At 35.6% G+C, this 25,266-nt stretch overlaps 2 protein-coding genes across 4 annotated transcripts in view; one reads left to right on the top strand and one right to left on the bottom strand.

Moving 5' to 3' along the window:
- LOC106050406 (uncharacterized) overlaps positions 1–9,162 on the top strand; it is a 102,967-nt gene extending 93,805 nt beyond the window's left edge. For all 3 annotated transcript variants that reach the window (XM_056036003.1, XM_056036001.1, XM_056036002.1), the window contains exons 29-31: positions 860–1,047; positions 2,364–2,516; positions 3,858–9,162. In XM_056036003.1, the coding sequence (XP_055891978.1) occupies positions 860–1,047; positions 2,364–2,516; positions 3,858–5,104 (1,588 nt within the window). In that variant the 3' untranslated portion in view covers positions 5,105–9,162. The remainder of the gene's footprint in view (positions 1–859; positions 1,048–2,363; positions 2,517–3,857) is intronic.
- A 599-nt stretch (positions 9,163–9,761) lies between these two features.
- Positions 9,762–25,266, bottom strand: part of LOC106050407 (uncharacterized) — a 67,754-nt gene continuing 52,249 nt past the window's right edge. The window contains exons 5-6 of the mRNA XM_056036751.1: positions 13,543–13,685; positions 9,762–11,524 (exon numbers count right to left, since the gene is read on the bottom strand). Coding sequence (XP_055892726.1) covers positions 11,377–11,524; positions 13,543–13,685 — 291 coding nt within the window. The 3' untranslated portion in view covers positions 9,762–11,376. The remainder of the gene's footprint in view (positions 11,525–13,542; positions 13,686–25,266) is intronic.

Here is a 25,266-nt window from a genome sequence, read left to right as displayed (position 1 = left end):
CAATAACATTTTTGTTTGAAATCAGAAAACGTTATATTTGGTATAGAATTATAGGAGAATGCATGTTCTTTTTATACAACAGAAATACACGTTTATAAACCAAAAATTAATTTAATTTAATGGGGTCAAATCAACAATGGTATCTTTAATTAGGAGAGAAAGAGTTAAGGCCTCTTGAAGGTTTTGTGTTGATTAGTTGGCAGTCTAACAGTGCAACCAAATCAGTCTTTTGTTGGGCCACACATTAATTGTTCTCCTTAGTAATTCTTATAGTTTTGTTTATATATTTTTCACATTTTTGTTGGGAAGCTCATTTCCCTCTCCTAGTCTGTAAATGTTGGGTCAAAAGTAAAGATTAAAGACCGTTTTTGTTTTTTTCTTTTTTATGGCTATGTCAAAAGCAGCACTGTCCTGTCTCACTGCATTAATTGTCTCTGTTATCTCATTGTTGTTTTTTTGTCTAAAAAATTAGCAACAAAAAAGAAACATCTAAAGTAATAGTGCTAGTTTTAATACAGAACTACCTTTGTGCTTGTTGAAAAAAATAAATGAACATATGAAATTATATTCTTGTAACAAAGCACACCAAGGGGTCCCAGGTTTGAATCCTGGTGAAGACTGAGATTTTTTATTTTGGGATTATTAGGGCGCCTTAGAGTCCACCCAGCTCTAATGAGTACCTGACATTAGTTAAGGAAAAGTAAAGGCAGTTGGTCATTTTGTTAGCCACATGACACCCTTGTTAACTGTCGACCATTGAAACAGATGGCCTTTACATCATCTGCCTTATGGATTACAAGGTCTGAAAGGAAACTTTACTTTTGTACATTACTAACAACGCTATATCATTCCTCCACAGTGATGGTTTCAGTCCTGGACGAGTGAAGGGAATCCTTACAGACATGAAACTGGAACTCAGAAAGTTGGCTGCTCACCTGACCTTTTTCTTTGATATAGAAACCTATGCGTCTATTCCCAGCAGTGTCAGTACTAAAGAGTTTCAGTGGTTGTGTCTGCCTGGAGAAATGAAAATTAATGATGGATGTGGTAAAATTTTATGTTTCTTTTTTAACTAGTTTAACACAATAATTGTTTACTTGTAGACACACGTTTCTGTTTTGAAAATGATGTACATAGCAAAAATTTGCAAAGCCTTATTTGTGTTTAATTGAAGATGTCATATTAACACTGTTCTTTTTAATAAATTATAAATTGAGTGTAGGTGACATGATAGTTGACAGAGGCTCTTGTTGCAAAGTTAGTTTGTAAATTTCTTTTGCATAAACTATTGCAATAGTTAAAGGTCCTGCATGGTTCCAGTGACATAGCTAGGGATGTGGGGGCTCGAGGGGCCTGACCTCTTAAGGGGCCCCTGCATTTTGACATATTCCATCATGACATGGGATAATGACTTAATATTTAATGTAAAAACAAATTTGGGACAATCAATTTTCAAATTTGGACCTTCCCTTCCCCCCTACCCTACGACACTGCATGGTTCACATTTTTTACATGAAATTGAAGGACAGTTGAAACAAGTACCTGACATCTGTTTGGGAAATTTGTTAATTATTTATTTTTAAATATTTTTTTTATAGTGCATAGTTAATGCTATAGAGTGCTCAGTAGTCTTATCTCTTATGAACATATGGGGGAGAAGGTTTCTGTACTGCCATTTATGCATCCAGCAAACACAACTCTCCCTCAGGTCAATCACAATTACAAATTCCTGGTCTACATCAGAATTTGAACTCCAGTTACATTCTTAAGAAGCCAAGTGGTTTAGGCCACCCAGTCACACATCCCAAATATACTTGGTTGATCCTTCTGCTGGTCAAGCATCCATCATCACACTGTCATCATTGAAAGGACTTTGCAAGTCCTAATGATCTTGATATGTCAGCTATACCATTTATATAATAATGTTGGGTTTGTTTGTTTTATTGTATGTTTTGCATCTGTCATACATCCATGAAGGAAGAACAGTGGATGAGCTGTAAAGTGCTTGGCTTCCAATCCGGGTTTGAATCCTGATGAAGACTGGAATTTTTTATTTTGGGATCTTCAGGCGCCTCTGAGTCCACCAAGCTCTAATGGGTACCTGACATTAGTTGGGGAAAAGTAAAGGTGATTGGTTTTTGTGCTGGCCACATAACACCCTCCTTAACCGTAGGCCACAGAAACAGATGACCTTTACATCATCTCCCCTATAAACCATAAGGTCTGAAAGGAGAACCTTTTTTTTATAAATCCCTGAGCATCAAGTGTATTACGTTGGTGAACCAATTTGTCTATTTCTTATATTTGCTTGTATTTAACAGAAAATAAGAAAGCTTTGTATTAATTGTACCATGACTTTTCAGTGCCATGTCCTCCTGGATCCTATATGAATGAGACAGAGGAAGAGTGCATGCTTTGTGCTGAAGGATTTTACCAGAATACTTCCATGAGCATCAAATGTATTACATGCCCAGCAGGGATAACTCTAGAACTAGGGGCCATCAGTGAGGCTGAATGTAAGATGCATTTCTTTACTATCTGTACCTTAACCCATGTAGAACAGAATCTGCTTTATTTTACGATTGGTTGGAAGTGTTTTTCTATAGGACCTTTGAGATTCAGTATTAAATATTATATTGTTCTGTATGCAGGGCTGTAAATGTGCCATGCTGATGGTGTTAAAACTCAATTAACCTTTCTTTGAACCTGATGGTTAATTACTTTTTGATATCTTCCTTTTCTCATCTTCCGACACATTTTACCTCCCTTAGACATGTGTAGGAAATATTTGCTTGTCAATACTTAATGTCTCTGAAGTAACAGTTTTTTGTATGAAAATTTTCTTATTTTCAAATCTCTTTCTTATCTTATCTTATATAATACAGACGTTACTTCAAAAAAGAAGATGATTACATCCTATGTGTCATGCATTTAGTCATGCATATTAACCAATGACTTAAATTCTGCCAAGTCACTGGTTTTCCTGGCTGGCTCAGGCAACCCATTCCATGCTCTAATAGCACTAGGGAAGAAAGACCACTTGTACAAATTTGTCCTAGCATATGGAACGAGGATTGTGCCTTTATCTTAGTGTCTTTATGAGTATTTTATTAGATTTTGTTTTTGTATTTGAAGATCATGGTTCAGTGTTTTATGTATAATTGCTTCTTTACTTTTGAGTCTCTCCTGAAGGCTTTCTAAATTTAGTGATTTTACTAAAGGTGTTACTGTAGTTGAAAACTTTGCTATTAAACTGATTATTATATTTTATTGTTATAGTAGATAGAGAGCTATACTCTAAAAGTCTAAGTCTTATAAAGTCAAGTTCTTTAATTTCATGTACACCATTAGTCGTTGGTGTGCAAATCTAGGTCTAGATTTTCTAATAGTCCTGCATAAAACTATTCATTTATACACTTTTAAATATATTATTATCCAATGACTACTTTTTACTTGAATATACACTGTATCTTAAAGACTACTAGATCTAGTAGTGTATTTTTAAAATTACTACACACAAATGATCTCTATGCATTGCGCAACTTTAACCAATAAAATCAAAGATTTCTCATTTCTGATAACATAAATAAAAAGAACACTCAAGTAATGTCCCTTTAATTAACTTTACTGTAAATGTTTTTTTTTTTTTTATTTTTATAGACCAAAATCTTAAAATTATATGACTGTAGACTAAGAAATATTATTATATTATATATATTATATTATATTATATTATATAAACTAACTAGGTATATTTTTTTTATTGTTTTTAGTTGAATAATGATCTATTTCAGAGCAAAAAATGATTATTTGAAGTTAATTGGTTGATCTGAAAATATTGAAACTTGTTCTTTCAGGTGTGACATTCCCAGCTATGAATGAAATGAGCAAGTTTCTCATCATAACGTCCTGTTCTTCAGCTTTCATATTCCTCTGTATGGCCCTCTTCTTTTATTTCTGGTACAACCACCATCAACGCAAGAAGTCTGTGGATACCAAAGCTGTTGACAATGGCGGGCGCTACATGACCTCCAATGTGTATGGTCACACACCTGTTCCGACAGAGAAATGCCCTGACTACATCAGAACTTCAAACCGTGACTTTATTTTGGGCTCTCATGACTACGAGGACATTGAGGGTCACCACAGATCTACATTTGAAACATTTTCGCGGCGGCCACCTGGATGTGGGGACTCCCTCAGCTCTTTTAAAACTCACACTGATATGACCTTCCTGCCCACTGGATCACCAAACTCGAGTTCAATGCGCACTTCTGATGATGCAATGATGCCAGGCTCACCTCGAGAGAGTGCTAAATCATTTAATTTGTTTGCTGATGGGGGCCTTCAATACACTATCTCTCCTCATGGAACTATGGAATCTTTCAAGGGGTCTCCTCCCCCTTCACCGTATAGGAGTCTTCATTTAGTAGCTAATGGGCCGATACCAAGGGGATCATCTGAATCGCCCACACAGAGCCATACACTAATTTCACTTCTTGGAGATGAGAGCCCCTATACTAGCCGGCTTATTCGGGAAAGACTTATTGATCCAAACAGCCCTTACAGAATCATCTCACAGGAACGCAGAAATGGAAGTGAAAGTCCGTATAAGGTTAACAGAAGACACGAGCCTGAAAGCCCTCACCATATGTTGTCCGTTGATATTGGTAGCCAGATGGATAGCCCATATCGATTGATCAATAAAGAATCTCCATACAGAAGCCCAGCTTTCCAGCGAGAGCTAACACACTCTTTGAATAGAGGAAACCCAGAACATGGTATGAGAAATTATTCTCACCATTCTGACAATTCCTTAAAGTCAATGCCAGAGACATCAAATGCCCAGCGTTACAAGGGGTATGACCGAGATGAGGCTAGTGCATTCATGCCTATTGGTGACTTCCTTTACAAGCGGCCACCTTCACCCCTGTCTCCCCCAATATCCAGTAGAAAATCTAATGACTCTCTTCAAAGGTCGCCATCGACACCCAGAGCATCTCCAGGTATGTCTAGAAAGCGGCTAGACAACCCTTACAAAACACCACCCATGAATCAGCGTCGTAAAGGCAAACCAGATTTTGAAGTCTATGAATATGAATAGGCTAGTGAACTAAAATAACTTATACTGAAGCTCTACATCTGTTGAATTCAATACAAAGGAGAGCCAATTAAAACCAGTCACCAATCAAAAGTTGAAACATTTTATAAAGTAAACAAATGTATTAAAGCTATAAATAATCAGCATTATTATCTTTGATTCTTTAGTATGTGATGGGAATCATTCTATCCTTAGACACACATAATATGTAAGATGAATAATATGTATATTTTTAAGTGAAATAAGAAATTATATGATCACATTATTTTTATTGCTCTAGAATTATATTTAGCAGCTTACTATCTCAATTGTTTATTTTTATCCTTATTCCATTTTTTTTAAATGATCTAAATTTGTAAACAGTACATTTGAAACTTTATTCTGTGTTTTACAATGATTGCAGTCATTATAGTCTTGATTGAACTAATGGGGTTTTTGTGTTTGCCAGATTTAGCAGCAAATGTGGTGATTAATGTGTGGGGTCACACAGTATCCTTATAAACTGCTGACCACATACTCATGTTTATTGAACTTCATTAGCCCCATAAACCAGGCTGGCTGGTCGCGCAATATGCCCGCTGGACTGTGGTTCTGTCTTCTCAATGGTCCCAGGTTCATATCCTGCTTGCTTCGCTACCCTGTCATCCATTGGGAGGTTTGGGCTAGGATGTAGATTATCTTCAACTCTGAAGGAACAACTGAAACATGTAAAACATCTGAAGCATAAAACAAAACAAACCTGAAAGTCTCATAGGGTAAATTACCTTCATGTTCCCTATTTGACTTTGAGTCCCTATGGGTAAATGAACTTGCATTCATATGACAAATTGTGCATTATTTTTTTTGTAGATTAATTTCCATGTAGTGAGTCTACTTTGTCCATCCATTCCATGATCCTAAACTGTTGTAAGATATTGATGGTGTCACATATATAAACCTTTCATTGTACAATAGTTACTTGTGTGTGTATATATGTTTCCACTAGTAGTGTAAATATGTAATTTGACTTGCTTCATTCTGCAATGTATTCAAGATTGACTTTAGGTAGATTGAAAATTTTTCCTGTAATAGATTGATTTCAATATGTAAAGAAGTCTAACGTTAGTTAGTCATGTTGTTAGATGTCCACTGTCATTTAAAATATGTTGTTTTTATATAAAGTTTTGATATAAAGACTTGCTGATTTAGTATAATCATGAATTTTAATTATTTTGTTTCTGATAAAGAATTAAGCTTAAAATTTCTATTTGAACAATCATGGCAATAATTGAAGGACAATTAAGCACCTTTGTAGCCTAGGCGATTTATTGACATCCTGTACATAAATCATTACTAAAAGATTTCGCTTAACCAATGGAGGTAAACAGTTAAGGTCTTATGTGCTGCATGGATCTACAGGGTTTCAAATTTTGCTTTATTTCTCTTTGCTGTTTATTTTCATTTGATGTCAAAAGTGGCACATAATAGTTTATGTGTGAGTTTGACAAGAGGGTGAGAAAAAAATGATTGCACAAAAGCTAGAGAAGACTCTTCATCATTTGAGGCAAAATGTTTGTCATGGAAAGGGTCTTTTGTGAATATTAACTTTATTTTATAAATATGTAATATACCTCTGTGAAAAGACATTTCTTTGTTGTTAGAATAGTTTGTTTCTGAGTGTTGCCACTTAGACATATGAAAATTTTTCTATGTGTAGAATATTTTTAGGGGGTTTAAGTTATTTTTACATTTGCATCTAATTTTTGTTTGTTTTTAATATAAATATTTTTATTTTTACTTTGTTTTTGTTCACGTTAAGTTTACTGTTTAATTTAGAATGGGAATGTAAAGTGGTAGTTAAAATGAACTAACCTGTGTGTGTTTATAAATACTTATACCACAAAGTCTCCTAAAAGTGGCAGTAATTCAGGACATAAAACTTCATTAATATCTAGCATCTATTGTACAAATCTCATTTTACTTAGAACTAGTGTTCTACCAGCTCATGAACCATCAAAATGTCATTAACATTTTTTTTATTAATTGTAGTACAAAGGTGGATAGCTGCATGATTCTGAGTTATTAGTGAACACTCAATGGTCCTGGGTTCAAACACTACTCACTACCATCTGGCAGGATGTTTGGGCGCAGGTGTAGCAATCTTAAGCTCTGAAAGAACATCAGAAACTTGGCAGGAGGCTTGGGCTCGGGTGTAATAATGTTCAATTCTGAAGGAAATTTAAAACATATTGGTGACACCATAGTGAGTTATGTATCATGAATTACCTTTGATCATTTGTAAAGTATTGTTATTATAGTTTATATGTTTGTGCATACTTATATTTTTTTTAAATTTTAAACCAACAGTGAGTGGCATTAATTTGACTACCTTTAGAGTAAATATCATTATAGTCAAAAGTACAAAGAGTCTTTGGGAATAAATATCCAACCAAACAGTACTTAGCCTGATTACATAGTGTGATAATACAGAATGCATTCCTCCCTCCCTGCCCCACATCTATACTTTGTCTTTATGGCTTTTTCTCAATACATCTTGAGTATTACAACCTATGAAATTCTATATTTCACTTGATAATGAAGAAGGCACGTAAAGATGGAAATATTGAATCAAGCAAATGTAAACCCCTGCTCTTCATCTTGTTCTTGTACTCACACACTGACCCAACTGAGCAAGTTGCTCCAAGACAAGAAAATTGTAAATGTTTTTCTGTGACATCTCTAAGCTTCAATTGTGACTTTTGCGTTTTCAGCATACATTATTTGAATGTGCTATTTCATTCTGCTAATTTGTGCATGTAAACATTAGCCTTAATTTCTTGTACTATGCAATTTTAATTCATATTCCTTTTCTTTTCATGCTATGAAACTAAAGTTTGCACAGCAAAAGAAAAAATAAATGTGTTTCAGAGTGGAACAACCGCATCTAGTTTGATTGAATGTTTACAAATGTAACAGACTTTTCATGTAGCATCTCTTATGTAGGCCTAAGATTTTTCAGCCACTATTATTTTATGCTCATTGTTGTCAGCTTTTGGTTAGCTGTTGTTTTACTAGTTTCTCCTTCCTCTTTTTTTTTCTGTTTTGATGTTCCTAAAAAAAAAAACGTACTTAAGTAGGGTGTCAGCACAAAGCAGAACTATAAAGTCATGCTGATATTTTTAAATTATAAAATTACTATCAAAGTGTAAGAAAATATCTTTGACAATTTGAAATTCATCTCCATTTATGATATTTAAATATTTATGTGTTTAATTTATTGTCTTTTGTGTTCCCAAATTATCATATCATTATTTTTTATATCTATTTATTTTCAACTTATTCTCTGGGTTAATATTTTTATGACTTAACTCGGCAATGGCATTTAGTGCAATGTATACCATATCATAACATTAATGTATGTAACCTAACATATTAAAGTCATTCAATTTAGTCTCTTTTTGTTTTGCCAGTTGTCAAGTCTGTTTTCTGTAATGGGTTTTTTTTTTTTTTTTTTTGTGATTTTGTTTCCAACAATTTTTTTTTCATTATTATAATTATATCTGCTGATAGATATTTAGGCCTTCAGTAAAGATGTCAGGAGTGTATTTAGATAAATATGTAAACATAAATACCTAAATAGTCTTGTGGTATGCACTCAAGACTTTTTTTTTTACAATGGTACTGGGTTTGAATCCTGACCCTTGTCATTCCCTGACATACTGCAGGAAGTTTAGGCTAGCATGTAACAGTAAATACTTATTTTTTTAATTGACTAGGAATTCATCTGCCTTCTATTCACATATACCGTTATACTGTTTGAAAAGTTCTGTAATGTCTTTGACAAATTTAGATTCATTTTGTTCATTACAGATTAGAAATTATGTCTTATTTATTAGCACAGACTTATACATTTCATTTTATAATACTAGTTGTTTAGAGTTTAATGCTTGGTATATTATACAGCTAATCTATCTAGTCATACAATGTTGAAGTTGAATAGATTGGTCAGTGTGGAGTATATTGTGTGTTTGTATGTATCTTCTTTCCTTTGTCTAACCATCTTTTGTGACTTATCTCAACCTCTCCCACCTTTACTCTCTCTCTCTCTTCCTCCCATCCCCTCTATCTGTCTCCGTATTCCAGTTCAAGCTGCTAACTAAATGTTAAAAAATGAGCAATAGAAAAAAAAAATTAAAAAAAAAACACACAATGCTTATCAAAGAGAAGGACTGCTACTTACAGCCATTTATCTGAAAATGTCAGGGTTTAGCTCCCTTCTGCTATATAAATTAAATTAATTAGTACTAGTTAATTTACTAATTATTTAATTTTTGGATAGATTTGTGTATTATCATCAACTACAATAATTATGCAAAATTTTAACTTGACCCGAGAATGGGATGTGGGACAACAACATGACATAACCTAATAAGGGGAGTTATTATCATATATACATCTACATCTCTCATTAAGTAGCATTTATTCCCATTACTTTGATATCAAACAATATTATTAATCACCAATAATTAATTAACTATTTGTTTAATTATTTTGATTGATTCATGTGTTGTCAAGTTCAATGAATAATTGTGCAACATTTTAACTTGATCCGAGAATGGAAAATGGGAGAAAAAACAGGTTCCAACTTTTTACCAGACAGACAGACAAGAGTGAGTTGGTATAAGATTTGTATAAATTCTTTTATTGAAATTATGAAAACATACTATCATATAAAACAAACTATTCTATGACTTAAGGTTTGATATACAAGAAACTGGGTGAATATCACATTCAAAAGATCAAGAAGACATTGTTTACATCACAGAGGATTCACTTATCACACACACATACAGTGAACTAGTCAATATAGCCATTCAAGTTAAGAATCAATGAATGTATTTAGCATTATGGGAAAATACATAAAAAGAAAAATTTAATAGGAGTTGCTTTCCATTGAAATATCTAACTTTTCCCATGTATTGGGAGCTAAATTATAACATTCCATTTCTAGGTGTGATGGAAAATGAGATCTTCTTGTTTCAATGTTGCTACTCATCTAAGTTCTCACAAGCATTCATTCTTTGTTGGGCTATAAATTAAACAAAAAAATTTGTAAACTACCAACCAGTCTTTTGATTCAACCATTTTTCTTGTGATCTTGTGGACTCGTAGTTAGTAGGACGTAATTAAAATTCGTCATATAAATAGGTCTGCATTTTTCCCCCCAAAGTTGATTAGCTTGAGATCAATAAATGCATCAATTTTTGGCCTAATTATTTTATTTTTAAATGTATCCTATTAAAAATCTTTGAACTGGACAATTAGACATTCAAACCATTAGTTTACATTGCAGTCTGAGTTAAAAAAAAACAACATATCACTATTGCATCAACATCCGTTCTAACGGGCTGAAAGCATGACATAGAAAACACAATTGGAAAATCCTCCTAAACCGCACCAGGGACATTCTTACACTTTTTGTCATGAACTAATAATTTGTTACACGACCTGTTTTTAAAATAAAAAAGGCCTATAGGCAAAAAGTTTTATCTTCATGCTCAATGACTTGAAAAATAGGTTATGACTTAATGTAAGAGTTTATATAGGCCTTTAATAGTGTTATTGTAGGCCTAATTGAACAGACAATGAAGAAGAATTCCTTTAAAAAAACTAATAATTCTATAGGTCGATTACGCTGAAACACTTTTTTTTCCGCATTCATTGTTGCTGTTTTTTTAATTTAGAATACGTCCATGGCTAAGAAAGCATTTTTAGTTTCTTTTAGCGACTAATCCGCTTACCCAAAGATAATGGTTGGCCTATTCGACTTTCTGACATCTTTGACAAATGGCTAGCCCATCCAGTCCATTTTGTCCAGCCCAATCGAGCACTTTGGACATTCTAGAAGTGTCTTCTCGGAATTCTAAGTTTGCCCAGCCGGTAAGGAATGAGTTAATAGGTCTACTTAGGGTGAGAGAATCTGGTTTCAAAGTTAGGGGTAAAGAGGAAGACTGTATGCGCTGCTTAGATGTACGTCCAAAATGCAAACAGATTTATTGTTGGTTGCTTGCGAGCTATAACCAATAATAACCAGATTTGTTCTGCTTCTGACACAGGCCTATCTAGATCTAGCACGCCTCCGCCACACTGTACAGTTAAATTAAAAAACAAACGTGTTCATTTATGATACAAATCATTTGTACAGTTCTGATATTTTAAAACAATAATCTGCATAATAGTAAGTGCAAATATTTAGTATATATATTTTTTAAAAAAGACTATCCAAAAGCTAATGGTCACAGTCTGCTAGCTCCATCGTAGCTGTTCGCTCTATTGGCGCCCTTCCCTCCGTCTTTCGCGTTGTTCTTGGCTAATGATTGTTGGTAACTGTGAAGCTGTTTCTCCAGAGCGTAGTTTTCTGCTTGAAGAGCTAGAATCTCTCGTCTGGGGAAAGGTGAAAATAGAATCACAGTTTATGTGATGTGTAGAGAAAATTATCATATCCCAGGAGATCCTCTGTGGCGAGCTTAACGGATGACGACGTAACCCCCCCCCCCCCCCCCCCCCCCCGCCAAGTGATATAAAGATCAACTCAGGCGAAATTTCACCCTCACTGTCGTATAGGAAAGTAGCTGGTAGCAGATGGCCTCTGAAAGAGACAGTTGGAGAGCCTTTCACAAAAGGCCGCGGGACACACATTTGAGTCCCTAGAAAAGCCCTTATGGAAGACAGTTGGAGAGCCTTTCACAAAGGCCGCTTGACACACATTTGAGTCCCTAGAAAAGCCCTTATGGAAGACAGTTGGAGAGCCTTTCACAAAGGCCGCGGGACACACATTTGAGTCCCCAGAAAAGCCCTTATTGAAGACAGGTGGAGAAGACGAAAGAATCGCAGGAGATGCGGAAAAATATGTAGGTCGCATCTGGGTTTGCGTAGTCATGTGAAACACTGCTTTCAATATTAATCATCGAAATCAAAATAATTGCTATTATTATTTTCTTTACAAAATATGCTAAAAATCTATTTAAATAAAAAAAATCTTTAAGAACTTTTTCATTTTCTTACGGGCATCGCATATATTTATTCCTACAATTCCTCTATTCAGCTTGCAAAATCTTAATCGACAAAACATGGGCAGAAGCTTGAACCTGAACACGGATTTCGAAAACGGCTCTAAGGATTTTCCTAGAAATTCTACATTTTATGTATATCTTTGGGAAAAGATTTACTAGCTAATTAGTATTAAAAAAAAAATTCTTTTAACATGCGTCTGACGATCCCCTCAAAGATTATTACACCCTAGCCAAAACCTCCCGCAGCACAGCGGTAGATGACGACTGGCGGGGTTCGAACCCGGGACCATCAAGAAGACAGAGCACCTAACACAAGACAGGGGAGCCAATCAAGTACGAATATATAAATCATTATGATATTGATATTTGGCACATTGCCATGTCGTGTCTATTAAGCCCTCTCTCGTCCTACTCGATTCATTCATCTCATAACTCTCACAAGAGCAATATATATATATGTATATTAATCGAAATTGTTTTGAAGAAGTAGGTATCTTGGAGCAGTGGCGTCACTAAGGGGGGGGGGGGGGTGCGAGGGGTGCGCTCCACACCGGTCGACACTATTTTGGGGGTGACAATCAAGTTGGAAAATTATAACTTGGCAAAAGCAGACACATTGGAAAAGATAATAATAAAATCTCGAGATATATCATGGAGCAGTGGCGTCACGAGGGGGAGGGGGTGAGAGGGGTGTGATAACACAAACTCTCTTTGTAATCTTGTTTTATTTTTATTTTTTTCATTTGGGAACACCAAAGTCACGATTTCTCGCTCTATTGTTGGCTGGGTCGTTTCCCACAGGAAAAACAGCGACTTAGCAGAATTTAGGTCATTGGTTAATATGCATGACTAAATGCATGACGCGTAGGACGTAATCATCTTCTTTTTTGAAGTAACGTCTGTATTATATCAGATAAGAAAACTGAAGAGATTTAATGTAATGTAAGGGAAGCTTATCCTAAGTCTGAAAATGACAGTACTTCTGCGTTGGGTTAAACCCTAGTATGTTGACCACTGCCTCACATCCACCGCCATTTGTTTCATTAGTTTATTTGGAATTTAAAGTGGGAAACTTTTACGATTCTCTTAACCATTTACGACATAAAAGACAGTGTCTTCGATTTCGAATATTACAGATGAGTGCAGTGTTTCACATGACTACGCAAACCCAGTTGCGACCTTCATATTTTGCCACTTTTGATGCAAGGTCATCGTTTTCTATTAAAGTTTTCTTTTTCTCTTCTGCGTCTGTCTTCGGCATTGGCTTTTCTTTGGGTCTCAAAAGTGTGTGTTCCCAGACCTTCGTGAGTGCTCTCCAGCTGCCTCTCACAGAGGCCGTGTATAGCCAGATGCTTTCACATTACAAAATCAAAATAAAGAAACACTTACGACATTTGATGTTTGTGTAGCCTGGTTACGTCATCAATATTTGTGTAGTTTGGGCAAGCCAGGAGATGAGAGTCCATCCACTCGATATGAACAGTCAGTTTGTGATCATCCAGTTCAAGAAATGGACAGTCTGGATTTTTCAACTGTGGGACACAAGAATACAAAAAGTTAATTATACATTTCAAAAATCAGGTGAAAGAAAAAATGTAATGAAATAAAACGTTGGCAAAAAAGTCACACGGGTTTCTTCTTCTCTTTGTATATCACAATGTTTCGGATTTCAGCATTCCAAGATCCAATACTGAACATATAGATCTAGATCTTTATAGCGACACTTTCACTTAATCAGAGAATGAATAGAACTGGAATAATCACAAGAGAAATTATACAAATGAATGATTGGATATGGCACTTTCAGTAACCTAATGGTCATAAGGTCCAAGTATAGGCTAATCATTAAAACCTGTTAGTAAATCTATACATTTTAAAGAGTATGAAGCTTTGAGGGCAGTGCGCGGGGCCCTTAGCCGCGAGGGAAGACTACAAATATCGTATCACGTCACGCTAACGGGATCGTCCGCCTCTAACGCTGAAGTACTGTACCATTGGCCTTTTAAATATATAAACTTGAAGTGTTCGCCACCTTAACTTCTGGATCTGATACGTCCACACAACGCTCTCTAAAACATGTATTCTTTGTGGCTAACATCAAGCGTGCAGTCAAGGATGACGCTAGAATTATGCCATCAGGTCTATAAGCTCGTTTTGAATCCTATATCCGAGGTACTGGTCGTGGGCCTCGGAGTTGTTAATACGGCGAGGATGTTCTTGCATCATGTTACATGGTTGGGTCGAATTTGTCAAGCATCTCAACCAAGCCTAAAAAACTGACTGTTGTTTTACGCATAATGTTTCCATTGTATTTCGCAAATCCGAGTTTCTAATGAAAAAAAAATACATCCGCATTTGTTTCACACGGCCACCCGATGTATATACACAGTAGCATATTAGAGAACAAATGAATAGTCATCGTCAAACTTTCTGAATGCTGGTTTACGAGAACTGGTCTCTGGTTTTCGAACCTGACGGTGACACGGGAATCTTATATCGCGGGGCCCCACCTTAGGAACGAGGCCAGGAGGGGTTACCCCACTTGCCACCCCCTAAGGCCGCTACTGCGGTCACTACACAAAATACATTTACCAAACTTGACAGAAATATCACATTTCTTTTTTCTTAACCTCCCCACTGCCTGATATATCATGTTAAGATATATCTATCTATATCTCTCTATATATATAGGCCTAAGCTGTGAGGTGAGTTCAATTAGACTCACACGACCTATAAAGGGAACTAATTCAGCTTATACCACAACTTCAGTCATGTACAATTTCTTTCCTTTTTTCGAGATACCAAACAAAATATTTAATTACCAGTAGATAACAATTGTTTTTTTTTTTTATTGATTCTTGTATCAGGGAAAAGAAATAATTGTGCAAAATTTCAGTTTGATGTACAAACTTTTTACCAGACAGACAGAGTGATTTGATATAAGCTTTGTAAAAAAAAAAATCACAACTGTAGCTATTGCGAGATCAAAGTTATTTTTTTAGCACCTCTGGGTTTTTATAAGTTATCATTAGCTCTATAGTGTATGACAAGCTTTCAGTCTAGTCAAGAATACGTGTCTAGCTAAACAACTTTCGTTGTTATTGTCGACCGATCAAACGGGGCTTTTTTGTGACGGTACGCACAGGTACGGCGTACCGGCACCTTTTTGAAAAAAATTATTACTTTTCTTGTATTTTAACGTATACTATTAATTTTTGGTAGTTAAAAGTTAGGCAATCAACTACTGAGTACCGCACCTATTTTGTTTTTACAAAAAAAAAAGCACTGGTAATATATACCCAAATGTCAGTTGAACAAGAAGACATATTATCTCATAGCAGATTTGTAAATAAGAAAAAATGGTGTTCATTTACATATCGTTCCAAAAAGAACTCAAAGTCTCAAATTCACTTTTAGAATCAATATTGCTTTTGTCAATGTACCGGTACTGCTGATATAACAAAGACCCGTCGTTACATAGACCGTAAGACCTGGCAAGTATCACTGGTAGGTAAATAAATATCTATTGATCTTGTCTTACTGTGTCGATTGGTCAAGCTGGGAGAGATTTTGATGATTTTTAGATTCACGAGAATATTTAAACAGGGTACTCACCCCTTGGCTCTATCAATGGCATCATTAAAATAGCTTTACTTGTTTAGAGCTTCATATAGGACTATAGGGAAAATGGATACAATAGATTTAAATGCTTGCATTCAGTAGTAGTCGCGACTTACAGGTTTATAAAAACATGGAGCGGCGCAAAACGACAAGCTTTGTAAGAAAGACAAAACAAACCCACTTCAAAAGAATTGATTTATAAAAGAACGAGGTAGGCCTAAATATTGCTACGCTGTTATCTCCATATCGTGGCTGGAAGGCTACTAAAAATGTTTGCTCCGTAAGCTTTCCACCACCAAAAATTGAATACACATCGATACGGGAAGAGAATTTTCCTTATAGTTAATAACTTATGGAGCACTACTATATTTTATGTTGTTTTTTTTTCCACACATGTCCCGAGGCACTGTGTTGAAAGATCTGACTGTAAATGGTCCATGTCCGCTGGTGGGTAAAGAATTTTTGTTTCTAGAAACTGTAGATCTAGATCTGTCTGCTATAAAAAAATCTAATAAAATACTCAGAAAGACACAAGGATAAAAGTATATTCCTCGTCCCATATGCTAGGACAAATTTGTACAAATACTCCTTCTTCCCTCCCACTATTAGAGCATGGAATGGGTTGCCTGAGCCAGCCAGGAAAACCAGTGACTTGGTAGAATGTAAGTCATTGGTTAACATGCATAACTAGATGCATGTCGTGTAGGACATTTTTTTTTTGAAGTAACGTCTGTATTATACAAGATAAAATGAATAGATCTCTCTCACCAGACGAAATTCAGCCACTGCAAGTTTTTAGATTTTCACCAAAATTCTCCGAATGTAAACCAAATGAAAAAGAAAAACAAAATCAGGACATTTTCTAGTTTGTTTATTTTTTTCAGCGCCACCCGAAAGCGGAAATGTCTCTGTTTTGTGATGTGTGGTTTGTCTGTTCCTATTAGTACACAGAATCTAGAAAAGATATTGAAAATCTGATATCATGATATTTTAGATCTTGCAAAGTTCTGATGCAAATGCTACTTTTTTTGTAGCGAACCTTTTAATTTTTAAAATTAAATATGCAAGCAGCTTTTTTTTTTTCATATACCATTTTTACAACGATTCACTTTTAATAGTGATCACACACAAACTAAAACACTCTCGTTTGCAAACAGAATCAGTATGGATTTAATATTAAGGAATGAAATTGTTACAAAAGTAGTATGTATTTTCATTAATTTGTTTACATATGTCTCAGTTTTTTATAATGTTAAATAAAATTATCCACCACCATTGTCAATATTGCGCATGCTTGTACAATCTACAGAGAAATAATATATTAAAGAGGAGAAGGGTGAAAATTAAAAAAAAGGTGAGAAAATATTCAAGAAAAAAAAAAGTTTATATAAAAAAAAGTATATATATACACACATATATATAAACACATATATATAGATACATATAAAATAACTTTCAGTAAGACTCTAATTGGCCCCTGTGACCAAAAAAAAAGCCACAGAGAAATTTTCTCAGAACAGAAACTTCCGATATACTGACTCTAGCAGACAGGATTTCCACCTTGATGATGAGGAAGTAGTTTTCCAAATCTCAAAGGAGGAAATCAAAAATTGTCATATGAAGGGAGACAACAAAAGAAACAATATAAATGTTTTAATGCCTATGTTCGCATAAGTGTGTACACATATAGATGTGTATGCACGTTTGATAGAAGTTAATATAAAGAACTGGGGTAATGTAGCAAAGCACAAGGGAAACAACCATTAGCAATGTAGACAAAGTGGAAAAAAAATGTGACTACGATGTTTAAAATGTTTTAATGTTTTAATATCATTTAAGTTTCTACTTTCACTTTTTGATTGTTTCTATTTAATTTCTTATTGTTGACATTCTCACCACATATATCGTAAGAACCTTAAATTTCAAAAATATTCATTATATGCTATTGGAAAAAAATAACGCCATATACAAAGCAATTTAAAACGTTAAAATATTATGACAACCTAAATGTAACTATTTGCATTGCCATGTTTGCAATCATTTTACTTTAAAATGTAACTATTTAATTTGTACGCTTACTAATAAAATATGCATCTTTTTGTTAAAAAAAAAAAAAAGCCCAATAAAGAGGCCAATAGCCAAAAAAAAAGAGGCAATGCCCAAAAGAGAGGCAAAGAAAAGAGGCAAAAGCCCAAGGATTCCTAGGATGTAAACAGCTCGACAACTGAAGTCAAAAGCTAAAAGGCTGAGGTATCCTAAAAAAAGGAATGAAATTGGTTATTATGTAAAAAAAAAACCGGCACAGAATGACTAAAATAGAATAGCCTACTTCAACTATTATTAACATTGTACACTCTACACATAGATCTTAATCAAATAATCAGACAACCAAGACTGGAGATCAATCTTCACAAGACGGATCAAGAATTGGTTATTTCAATTGATCTCGAACAAGTTACTATGTACTATTTTTATATATTGGCCTCATTCAGTCGTAGAACGAGTATAGTTCATCTCGAACACTTTTTCATATGGCTGTCAAGTCCTATTTTGGAGAGACACTCCCGTCCACATATAGAGTTGGTCAAAGTGGCTTTCGTTTTGGTAGTAGAGGAGCGGGCCATTTTCCGTATGGCACGCTTTTCTTCAAGAGCTGAGGCAAGTTAATCATGTTTTATACTTTTGTTTAATTCATTCTAATGTATGTAAAATGTATTTTTTAATAATAAAAAAGAGTCTATAAAAGAGGCAGAGACCCAAAAAGAGGCAAAGAAAGAAAGCCCACAAAAGAGGCAAAGAAAGAAAGCCCACAAAAGAGGCAAAGAAAGAAAGCCCATAAAAGAGGCAAAGAAAGAAAGCCCACAAAAGAGGCAAAGAAAGAAAGCCCATAAAAGAGGCAAAGAAAGAAAGCCCACAAAAGAGGCAAAGAAAGAAAGCCCATAAAAGAGGCAAAGAAAGAAAGCCCATAAAAGAGGCAAAAAAAGAAAGCCCATAAAAGAGGCAAAGAAAGAAAGCCCATAAAAGAGGCAAAGAAAGAAAGCCCACAAAAGAGACAAAGAAAGAAAGCCCATAAAAGAGGCAAAGAAAGAAAGCCCATAAAAGAGGCAATAAAAACAGAGGCATTGAGCCCAAGGATACCCAAATTTGATGTTCAATACTACATTTCAATAGCTAATCTATCTATAAAAAATAAAAAAAATGTAATATAAACAAGTAATGAAGAAAGTTGTCCCCCCTTAATAAAAAGCACAAATCCTGAGGTTTTCTTAAAAAAAAAAAAAAGAAATGAAATTTCAAGTGTCTAATCAAAACGGTATGAGGATGGAAAAGTAAAAAGTAAAGGCTCCTCTGTCAGGCCCTGCAATCCTGCCAACTCTCTCAGGTATACATCAGTGTTGGGTTGAACATTCCGGTCTTCAACGGAATTCGAATGACAGATCTCTCGGTTCGAACTCCAAGCGCCCTAACTCTCCGCCACCACACCCTTCGTTAACATACAAGAAAGATACAGCCTGTGTAGGTAGAGCCCAGAGTCGCGATACAGTCTAAGCTGTTCAAAACATGTTTATTGGGGGGGGGGAATGTTGACTATTTTCAATGTCTTAAGAGAAGGTCATAAATAAGCAGACGTGAGAGCCTACAGCCTACCAGCTTCAAAGTTATTTCATTTCTCGAGAAATCAATTTTCTATTAGCCGGTGTCTCTGTCTGGACCTGTCTCTGTTTTACTGCTGTCTCGGATTTGTTGATTTTACGTCATTTGTGTCCTCGTGATTTGCTGTCTGAGATTAACTTTTATTTTTCAAAATCTGTCCCGAGATTTCAAACGAAGCTTATCAAGATCCTGCATATTTCTAAGGTTTGGCTAGCAACCAAAAAGAAAAAAAAATTCTGACAGGAACGAACTACAAGTTCAATAAAAGATTGAGGAGGAAAAAAAATTCTATCAGCCCTTCATGGGGCGAGGCTTGCCAGAGTTTCTAGACTCCCCCCTTGTTTCTCATCGATAACTTATGTTGCCTAAAATATTTTTTAATGTCTTGAGTACTTTTTTAAAGAAGTGGTGATAAGTAGCCTATAGGTACATACATTTTGTTCTCTATAAGATGGGACAACACTTGACATCATACTCACATATAAACTAGACATACAAGCGCACTTGAAACAGAACAAGCACAATTTTTTTTTAAATTTTTTTTTTAGCTTATCTAAGACGAAGCACTACGCTCTTACTACTATATATCTGTATGGTGTAGAAGTTTTTTACCTTATTCGATATCGATAACGTTCGATAGCTTTAACAATTATAAAGGGGACAAAACCCTACAAATTTAGCCATATAAGTGAATGCTTATGGATTTATTTCCCTTGTCAAATAAATAAATGAATTACCGTTAATTGGAGGGGGATATTGATTCATGTCTTGTCGTGGCCAATGAATAATTATGTAATGTTTCAATTCGATCCGAGAATGGGTGTGAGAGAAATAACGTGAACATACTTTTTACCAAACAGAATGTAAAAACGCCACCGGACACTGCATAAGTCTAAAGGAGATATTATTTTTTATTGTGCTATCAAAGTAGGTTACCAGGACGCTTTTGAACCGTCTTGTTGGCTAGACACTGGTTATGTGTTCTATACTGTCGAGGCTAGTGCTTTGAGGTGTTATACTTATTATATTTACTTATAACTAGTTTAACACGTTGGTCGCAGTATTCCCAATATATACATACACATTTATATATGTGTGCGTGCGTGCAAATTTTAAGACGCATTGGTTACATGTTCTCATCAATGTAGCCAAGTGGTAAATCAATCTCTTTTGTTTGGTTTGGTAAGGATATATAGATGTAGCTAATATTTTACAATATTAATATTTTGACGATACAACGACAGAAATAATCTTTTGAAGACCTTTTTGTACTCTGGAGATGTTTTTTTTTGTTTTAAGATTTCAATCTATTATAAAGATGTAAATATAATCTGATGATTATAAATATATTCTGGTGATATACTGTTACAGATTCTGAAGGTGTAAATGTATTCAGACGATGTAAATGTACTCTGGAGATGTAAACGTACTCTGAAGATCTGAACATATTTACATGATGTTAATTTACTCTAGAGACGTTTATATACTCTAAAGATGAAATTTAGTTAGAAGATGTTCATGTATTCTGGAGATGTAAGTGTAGTCTGCAGATCTAGATATACTCTGGAGAGATGTTAGACATAAATCTATTATGAAGATGTAAATATATTCCCTTGATGTAAAGTACTAAGATGATGGTAAAGGTAACATTTAGCTGACACACAAGCTCAAATTTTATATTCCAACTCTCGTCAGCAATAGACACACAATTATGTGCATTTTTTTCCTATTTTATAAGCAGCTTGGTGCACGAAACGTCCGTCACAGGATCATAGGGGAACGTTATTATCTGCCCCTTGTGTTTTCTTGTGTTGAAAGGTGCACAGATTCCACGAAAACTCTGTCACCACAAACTGTTGGCAGTTCCCAGAGTCGCGATCAATATTTTATGGCCTGAAAGACCCACAGGGGAGGTAATCGTATGTCAAACTCACACGTCGCTAATAGGATTTATTTTTTTCTATCTTTTCTTGAGTGAGTGTGTTTGCGATTTGGGGAGGGGTGGATTTGCGTACTTGTCACGTGATGTGCTTTTTTTTTTCGGAAAAACAAAAGGATCATTTTCAGACGCTTTCCCAGAAACGTTGTTTTGTTGGGCAGAAGATCTGTTCTAATTTTAAGTCGATTTCTAAACTAATTTTGTACCGCAGGTTTCACTTACAGCCTGGGCCCCTATCCACCCACTGCTTTTTTTTCTTTTACTGGATAAAATATACTTTCTTTGCTTTTTTATTAAAATGGGATGTTTTTTGAGAATTGAAGATTATTATTTCCTTAGCCTCTGTCTTCCTTAGAGCGACGGGGGAAGGAGGAGGACAGACTTCAAAACCTGGACCATCTAAACGACAGTCCAGAGCGCATACCACACGCCCATGCAGCTATGTGTTCACATGATGGGGATAGCGCTATAGGCTCCAAAATTCCGCGAGGTTCCAAAATTCTTCCACCATATCAGCACATGCTTTTTTTTCTGACCTATGCCCTTCTTGTCCAGAGATTTCTCTTAATTCAGAAAGCTTTAGATTGTACAGCAAGGGATCACAAACTTAGACTGTTTCTTCAAGCTCCACACTGTTTTTTTAATTGACTTCATTTTGTACGTTATGCTAACAAAGTAGAAGATTTCACTTTCAAAGTGTATTTTGTAGTCAATAATGTTAACTAGTCACAAGAGAACATGTCACCATGAGTCCTGCACCCCCCCCCCCTCCTTTTCAGAAAAAAAATCTAAACAGGATTACTTATCGATTAATTTGGGTTGAAGATATCTCCCATTAGCTCTGGGCTGCAGGACAGATACGTAACAACATTTTCATTGGCTTATATATACTTCTACATCTAGTAGCCAGTCTAAGATTTTAAAATGTATTACTTCTTGTCTATACCATAATAATTACAAGAAAAACAACAACATATTGTTTACGACTACAATCTAAGATACTGTTATAAAGATAAACGAAGTTCTGATTTTAGAAACTATCAACAACACGATTGCTACGTGTAGAGGTCGACAATCACTTCTGAGGAGTCTAAATAGGATGGCCAACAATATTGAGATCAGTGCTACACTTCAAGGCGCCAAACAGCTGTAAAGTTCTGCAGGCACTTCTGAACCCCTGTATCAGACCCATTCATGCTGCTTACATTATTGTCTAAACCAGGGCCGTTAATTGAATTATGTTCCAGCTCTTTAACTTAGTTTTTAAAACTCGACATCAAACTGTCTTTTACACCAGGTCACTGTGGCCCAAAGTCTGAAGGAGAAAATTAAAGGCGCTGTATTTTTTTTTACAGCCCAATTGTTTTCCTAGTTTTTTCAGTTAACGCTTTGAGCCCCATCCCAAAATGGTCTCTCTCTCTCTCTCTCCCTCTCTCTCTCTCGTTCTCTCTCTTTCCCAACATTAAATATTTAACACAATGTACACAAGCACACATACACAATTCTTCTCAGACAACTTGCTCCCAATACAGGATATATTGGTGAGGTCTTACGTTCGTGAGGTCAAGGTCAGTCGATGAACTTTCAATGGTCAGGAGTGGTTAATGAAACCCCATGTGGTCAAGATTGAAACCCCCACGTGGACAGGATTAATTAATGAAACCCCATGTTGTCAAGATTATAAACGTCATGTGGTCAAGACTAGTTAATGAAACCCCATGAGTTCAAAACTGAAACACCCATGTGGTCATGATGGTTAATGAAATCTCATGTGGTCATGATGGTTAATGAAATCTCATGTGGTCATGATGGTTAATGAAATCTCATGTGGTCATGATGGTTAATGAAATCTCATGTGGTCATGATGGTTAATGAAATCTCATGTGGTCATGATGGTTAATGAAATCTCATGTGGTCATGATGGTTAATGAAATCTCATGTGGTCAAGACTAGTTAATGAAAAATGTTGTGGTCAGAGTTAGTGTATAAAATCCCATGTGATAGAGGCTAATAGATGAAGTCCATGAAGGGTGAAGCCAGTTTATTTAAGTAAAAACGTAAACTCATCACACGCTCTCTTTACGTAATTCACATACTAGAAAACATGGAGAATAAACATATAAGCTACAAAAAATCAGAAGAAAAAAAAAACAGTAAGAATCCCAAGACATAATAAGAAAGCTACAAAACTCCGTAAAATTCAACAGATTCTTAGAACTTCAATGCCAATGAAATCCTGTAATTCAGCAGTAGGTCAAGTCAAGGGAGAGCACACTGTCCATGTTTGCATTCATCAATGAAAGTAACAGATTGGATTTAAACAGCTTGGAACAATCGACCAATGACAAACGTCGATAGATTCTCTTTTTTTTACGCTCTGGTCTGGAATTGGGTCACCATCAACCAGTTTTCTTTTCTGCCCATTTTCCATTATTGGACAAAAAAAAAAAGCAATTATTTTCTTTTTAGTCATATTATTTGTAGCTTGCAAAATGAGACAAATAAATATTGAAGTGTGTTCGTGAGTGTTAAAAACATGAATGGTTTCGATTCCTGAAATAAAAGAGTTTGTCTAAGGCAATCTTTAGTTTAGTAAGGCTTGCTTTCAGTGCAGAGAGTGGAAGCCCGGTTAGGCCATGAGGTGAAAATATATAGGCACGGTGAGATGATGACGTTTAATGAGTAAGGGAGAGAGAGAGGGAGGAAAAGAGAGAGGAAGGGAGACAGAGAGGGATAATAGAGAAAGGAAGAGAGACAGAGAGGGAGGAGGAGAGAGAGGACGAGAGACAGAGAGGGAGGAAGAGATAGAGGAAGAGAGAAAGAGAGAGAGAAAGAGAGGGAGGAAGAGATAAAGAGAGGGAGGAAGAGAGAGAGGAAGAGAGAAAGAGAGGGAGGAAGAGAGAAAGAGAGGGAGGAAGAGAGAAAGAGAGGGAGGAAGAGAGAAAGACAGGGAGGAAGAGAGAGAGGAAGAGAAAGAGGAAGAGAGAGAGAGGAAGAGAGAAAGAGAGACAGAGAGGGAGGAAGAGAGAAAGAGAGGGAGGAAGAGAGAGAGGAAGAGAAAGAGAAAGAGAGGGAGGAAGAGAGACAGCGTGGGAGGAAGAGAAAGAGAGGAAGAGAGAAAGAGAGGGAGGAAGAGAGGGAGGAAGAGAGACAGAGTGGGAGGAAGAGAGAGAGAGAGGAAGAGAGAAAGAGAGACAGAGAGGGAGGAAGAGAGAAAGGAAGGGAAGGGAGAGACAGAGAGGAAGAGAGAGAGAGAAAGAGAGACAGGATGAGAACAATTTGCAACAAATGTAGAAATGAACATGTAAAAAGAAAGAAAGCAAAAAATAAAACGATAAAAACAAAAAAACAACCACGAACAAAGCACCACATAATTTGTGTTGTTACCTTTGTTAGGCTCGCATAGTAGAAAAAAAAAAAGAGGCATAACTCCTACAAATGTTCCAAGTTTCATGTAGTCCTTGAGTTTGAGTTTCTTCCTTCGTATCTAACTTGAAAATGAGGATCACTTCAAATCTCTTCGTTCAGAAATACAACATACAACTGTAAGACAAAATGTATGAAGCTCACCCCCCACCCCCAACTGAGAGCAAAAGTAGACAACGAACAAAGTCACGTGAACAAATGTGGGAAGTCACTTTTCATCTAATAGTCAATCTACTCAGTACTCATACAACTGTTCGCACACTCTACTGCACAGAGATGATTGGCACTGTATTCACTAATGACAATGCTGAACTGCTTTTACTTGTCAAACAAATGATGTAGCTCTCTAAATCGTTTTGGTTGTTATACAGATTTCAGTTTAGAAATAATAGTTATAATAAACAATATGAACTGATTGTATAAACCACTCAACATTTTATGGACAATAGAACAAATAACAGAACAATGCACTT

Source organism: Biomphalaria glabrata, chromosome 7 (assembly GCF_947242115.1).
Source record: "Biomphalaria glabrata chromosome 7, xgBioGlab47.1, whole genome shotgun sequence".
Classification (NCBI taxonomy): Eukaryota; Metazoa; Mollusca; class Gastropoda; family Planorbidae; genus Biomphalaria; species Biomphalaria glabrata.
Note: the sequence above shows the minus strand (reverse complement) of the source record. Positions and strands in the feature narration are given on the sequence as shown.